General features: G+C 47.0%; 1 protein-coding gene across 4 annotated transcripts in view; it reads right to left on the bottom strand.

Moving 5' to 3' along the window:
• The window catches only part of LOC123757930 (bis(5'-adenosyl)-triphosphatase enpp4), a 40,645-nt gene that overhangs the window by 15,167 nt on the left and 19,478 nt on the right, over positions 1-6,000 (bottom strand). For 3 of the 4 annotated variants that reach the window (XM_069338739.1, XM_069338741.1, XM_069338742.1), the window contains exon 9: positions 5,718-5,830. The exons of the other annotated variant lie outside the window; for it this stretch is intronic. In XM_069338739.1, coding sequence (XP_069194840.1) covers positions 5,773-5,830 — 58 coding nt within the window. In that variant the 3' untranslated portion in view covers positions 5,718-5,772. Of the gene's footprint in view, positions 1-5,717; positions 5,831-6,000 lie in introns of those variants that run through there. 4 annotated transcript variants of the gene reach the window in all.

Below are 6,000 nucleotides of genomic sequence, written 5' to 3'. Positions count from 1 at the left end.
GACTGAACAGAGATTCAGAACTCCCCCAACCTAAAGAAACAAGCAAACGTAACACACCGCCGCCTGTCTGCGCAGCCCTCCCCTCCCCAGGAGGGGGGAGCTCCGGACCCTCCCCATGCCGGTTACTCACACCTCCAGTTCATAGGTCGAGCATCAAAACCAGAAGAAAACCACCGACCAGGGGGGAAAAGAGGGTGCTAGGGAGCCTCCGGAGCTCACCCAGAAAATGGTGTTTCATTACATTCAACGCTGGTTTTCTGTGGGGAGCCCCTCCGGCTCCCTGGAGCTACATAACCAAAGTAAAAGAGGAGACTTACCTGGGAGGCGGCCGCCACTCGTTCCTCAACTCGAGACAACTGGCTGTAACCCGTGACCCAAAGACACACATGAACAACAGGAACCAGGAATAATGGTATTTACCAAATAATGAGTGGCCAGGACCCTGTTTGACCTCCAAAACCTTGTGCCAGATTGTCAGCCCACGACATGTTGTCGAACACGGCAGCCAAAGATGCAAACTTATGAACATCATGGGCACAAGGAGAGACCGCAGGCTTGCTAGACTTAACCCTGTGGATGACCTGGAAACCCGAGCCCTGGAAAGAGGAACGCGGGAAAACTGGATCAACCTAAGGCACATCCCCCTGCCACAGAAGGCGTGCAAATAACAGCAAAGAACCGCAACCGGACAACACATGATGAACCCCTGGCCTGACCAACCAAGCATCAATGACCCAAGGTCCCCTCTGGAAAGCCACTGTCTCGTTCTTCGCAAGAAAAAAAAAGGAGATGGCTGCAACCGAATAAACCGACCACCAGGACTAAAAGAGCAGAAACCCCTTTGCCAGAGGAGACCATGAAGCTCACCAACCCGACTCCCAGAGGCCACTGCTAATAGAAACAGTGCCTTGGAAAAACAATCTTGAGCCAAAGAGGCCATCACAAACCAAGGAGAAGAGAGAAAAGAGAGCATCCAGCTCAAGGGGGTGAATGAGCAGGCTGGAGATGAAACAAGGCGTGAGAATGCTTACAAAATGGGATGTAAGTGACATCCGCCCTGAATATAAGCTGAAGCAGCTCTGCCAGCGCCACACAATAAGAGGCGACAGTATTGGGCATCAAATGAGTCCTGAAAAACTCTAAGAAGAAAAAGGACAAAAAACCCGATCTGAAATAGAAGACAACCTACAAAGAGAAAGAAAATGGTGAAAAGAACACCAGGAAACTTCATACTGTCACCGAGACGAAGCTCGTAGGTGGGACACCACCAACGAAGCCACCTGATCACCATACAAATGGTGATACACCCGCGTCAAAAACACCAGACACGAAGAGCAGAGGAGTAAACCGAGCCAGCCATCTATCGGACCTTTCAGCATGCGGCTAAAAGCAGCTAAAAGAGGCAGAGCCACAAAAAACATCTCGGGTTCGGACACCGAGCAAGCAGCGCCTGAAACCGAGGCCAGACCAGCCACCGAAGGGCCACCAGGATTACTCCCCTGGTATGGTTAGTCTCCAACCGAGCCCGACTCCTCTTTATGAGAAGCTGGCCGACGAGCAGAGTGAACATTGTGCAGACCAGATGATGACGGCTCAGAAACTGGCGCTAATCTCCCACCCCGACTGCAAGAACCCTGAGCACGGCCCCCATGGAGAACCAAAAAGTCCGACATAGCCCGACAACTAGATGAGATCGCCTGCAGATACTGCACGACAGCAGCCTCTGAAATCCACAACGGACAAAAATGCACCGAAAACTTAAGAGCCAGGGCCCTGGCTCCGGCTCCGCCTCTTTTAGCTGCTTTTAGCCGCATAGATTCCAAAGAGAAAGAGCAAGCACGGCTTGATGGCACGCGACGTGAGAAGTAAAGAACAGACACCGCCTCCCTGAGAATTGGCGCAAACAACTTCAATAGCACGACCAATGCCCTAGCCACCAAGGCAAGCGCAGCAGATAAAGACCCGGCACTCATTGATTCTACATCCTCCTAAAGCCAGTCCAAGGACAACTCAAGAAGGGAAAAGAAGCGCCTGACTGAAGTCAAATGCCCGTAAGTGCTCAAGTCCTCAGCGACCAAGGACGCCGAAAGGACAGGAACCTGCAGCTGAACAAGGCGGGAAAACACAGGGGTGAACAAGCATGCATTAAGGTGCTCAAACTCACCCCCTAGGTAAACCTGCAGAACCGTAACCGACTCTCGCCACTCGAGCTTGCGGGTCCGATAAAATCTATGCCATGCTCCCAGCGAAAAGAAAAGGCAATCTGCCAGCCAGAAAAACTCCAGAACTCCGGGTCTCGCAGGAGGTAAGCTGCAAGCACCTCCCGAACGTCCTAAGGCGAAATTCGAGAGGCAGAAAACCTCCAGAAAGAAGGAGCCAAGGAACCCAAGGGAACTCTGAACAAAACCCGGGGAGGAGCAGATCCCAAATTCTACTCAAACAAGGAAGAGGGAGGGGAGGGGGTAAGAAAACCCCTCCTCTTTGCAACAACAAACCCCGTGAAGAGGGCACAAAACCCAAGCGGGATCAAAGAGGGCCCAAGCCCCCCAGGCCAGCTCATCCCCAGCACCAGGAACCTCCAAACCAGGCCCCGGGGCAGAGCCGTCCTCCAAATCTCTATCCCTGAAGAAAAGGCAGGGTCCAGGGGAAAGGCAGAGAAGAAGGGGGGTCCACTGGTAAGACCCAGAAGCCTCGGCAGGAGGAGCAGGCTCAAATGCCTCTGTCCCTGACCTGAATGTGGCAGCCCCAGAAGACCCCCCCCCCCCAAGTCTCATTAACTAAACCCCGCCCCGATTCCTAAACCCTCAGACATTTAGGAGCCGGGATCAGGCAGGTGGTTGAACAGGGTGAACAACAACAACCGGGGAAGGACTTGGAAGCACGGATGGAACCAAAGTCAAAGCGACTAATGTCCCCCAAGTTTGGGTCCCTATAACCAAAACAGGACAACCTCAGGGCATCCGGGTGGGCAACCAATGAGCAACTTAAACCTAGTATGCAATGCTGATGCTGCCTGTACTCAAACCCCAGTGTCAAGAGAATGGGTAAATTGGAGTACGAGCAGAGAACACGACTCGCAAGAGTCAGGGTCAGAGGCATTGTTGACCCAGCATGCAGCACGACTCAGGCAAAACAGGTGACTGTCACCCTGAGATAACTGAGCAACCTTCAAACTCGCACAAGGCGAGATGGAACTCAGAAGATGCATCCATTGGTCAACTGAACTCCAATGGGGTTTTCCAGGGCCCGCAGACTGTCTGCTACGGGAAGCCCAGGGATGATACTGCAAAGCGGTTAGGCCCAAACTAACAAGGGAGAACTGCTAAAAACTGAACCCCTGCGACATGTACAATCACAGGGGCCTAGAGGAGGGCCACCAAAATACCTGTAGTGGACCAATAGCCAAACAAGGCAGACTCCATCAAAACAAGGAAAACAAAATTAAAAGAAAAACTCCGCAACAGTACAACGTACCCAGAAGGAACAGGAACTGGCTGCTGCATAGGTAGGCAAGTTGCGCAGTGCCTTGTGCAGGTTCACCTCAGCAATAAAGTTGCGGAGGTTAAATAGATACCAGTAACAATGCCACTTCCTACCCAAGACCACGAAAACCCCAGCTGAGCTGACCCCAAGGGCGGGGTAAATACCGAGCAGCAAAGACCCCCACTGAAGTGGTTTCCGAAATTTCTATGGAAGGTAACCCTAGAACCCAAGGGTAGTACTTACAGGGCACTTAGGGAAGGTAGCCCTAAACACATGCAACCCAGTACACTTAAATTTCTCCTAGCCACTGCACCACAATCAGCAGGACACACCACTAAGGTACAAATACTGTCAAGAATTTGAGGCCAGAGTCGATGACCGCCCCAGATCGCATCAGCCAACAAACTGGAGGTGTGAACCTCCAGACCCCATGTGGGGTCTTTTTTGTTATGCCTACCTTTCTGGATACTAACCCCGGTCATTGGCAGACTTGGAATCTTCCATGTACAAGAGGGTTTCCATAGGCCATTGCTTCCTTTGCCTCTCTGAGGGGGCCAGGTTCTGGCTCGTGGTCTCTAGTAGGCTGAACCCCAATTGACTGATGCCCCAGACTATTATAACTTATATCAGTCAGATAGTTCCAGGAAACCAGAGGGGCTCCCCCATATAAACACCAATTTACCAGAATTGTTTTCATTCAATATGCCCAAAACCAACTCGGTATAATCTTCCAAAGCTCACTGTTTATCCCTCGTGTCTTCTTGAATAATACATCGCATTTTGACGTTAAAATGCCCAATAAACCAAATATGATGTACTATAAATCATAGTGGCTCACAAACAACTCGTTTTCTATGCATGGGTCAACTGGTTAGGTTCGATTCAGATAATTTAGTACATTATTTCTTCAACATGACAACTCTAGAGGACAGGGGTGATTTATCGCCTTTTGCACTTTACATCTCAATGACATTTTACATCCTTGCAATACTGTACAGGTATACAATGGAACCTCGGAACTCAAGCATAATTTGTTCCAGAAGGCCATTCGAGTGCCGATCTATTTGAGTACAGTACTGTACTGAATATTTTGTTTTCCTATAAGAGATACAGTAATGTAAATTGGGTTAATCCATTCCAGACTACAAAAAATACACATATACAATATAGACAATAAATAGATGAAATAAATGCAAATTTATTCTCACTTTATCTGTACTTAGGAGCATTGATGACGTATATGGCAGTGTATTTGTGTGAACTGGCAGCCTCCCCATTTCTCACCACACTATTACTGCCACTTCTCTTATATTGTATTACTAAAATCACCCATAACTAGCTTTGAAGACTTCGCTATCAGCTCCTTTGATGGCCTCTTTATTTTTTTAGTATTGTAGAGATATTAGATTTAGGGATACCAAACATGGAGCAAGAATAGACAGGCAGAAACCACTTTCCTATTTTGCTACGAGTTCTTTTTTCATCTCTTATCGTGGTCTAACTAATGTTCTTTTCATTTGAATCTTATCACTAACCTTCTTAGATGCCATGGTGATTTACCGAGTATTTATGCTAAGAATCTAAAAAAATATCCAAGAAAACACAAGAAAGTTTACAGAGAAGTTTAGTAGGTTCGTGCACTGACTAACAGTTAGTAGAAACTGACTTGTTATGAGTGCATATTATAGTGCCAAGCAAATAGTCAACTATAAAGTGATTTTTTATCGAATAAAGTGATCGAGTGCCGTATTGTTAGATTCGCAGCTGTTCGAGTGCCGAGGTATCAGTGTATTCTCCAAACACCACATTTTTAAGATTATCCATTTCCACCGAGTGAAGTTTTGATTCTCCCATTCACATACCAGTTATCCCACACAAGTAAATAAGTGTCAGAAAAAAGGTGTCAGAACTACCACTCTTTTGAACAGGCCTGTGGCAGCACCTCTTCCTGTCGTGTTATTCCTAGCCACAGCTTTCACTGCTTATAATTACTTTTACTCGTGTATCAGAGTATAGTATACTACTATACTATGATACATGAGTAACACAAACTAGAAAATTGAAAGAAATAGAAGAGACAAGACACAAAACAATTCATCCTAAGAGTTACAATTAGCTGATGTGGTTCACCAACTACCATTTTGGTTTGTGTGTTACTCAAAGAAACACAATCATTTGTGGGAGAAATTAACCCTCTTTATCAAAGGGATGGGAGTGTTTACATGAATCATGGAGGCCAACAAATCTACTACAAATACAGATTTAATTTACCTGAAGACCACCATCTCTCTAGTGGCTTTGATGGGGACAGGAAGCCTGTAGCTTGTCAAAGGTCTCCTCATTGATCCTGAATATATACTGTCATATACTCTTCAGGCATGAAAGATACCTATAGTATAATATGAATAAGCAACAGTGCAATTCTTAAAGATATAACTTATTAAAAGAAAGCTAATATTGTACCACTCTTACAAATACACAACAAACATTTTCCCATTTCACATAGGCCAACTACTG

This window comes from Procambarus clarkii, chromosome 40 (assembly GCF_040958095.1).
Source record: "Procambarus clarkii isolate CNS0578487 chromosome 40, FALCON_Pclarkii_2.0, whole genome shotgun sequence".
NCBI lineage: Eukaryota > Metazoa > Arthropoda > Malacostraca > Decapoda > Cambaridae > Procambarus > Procambarus clarkii.
This window is presented reverse-complemented; position numbering and strand designations above follow the sequence as displayed.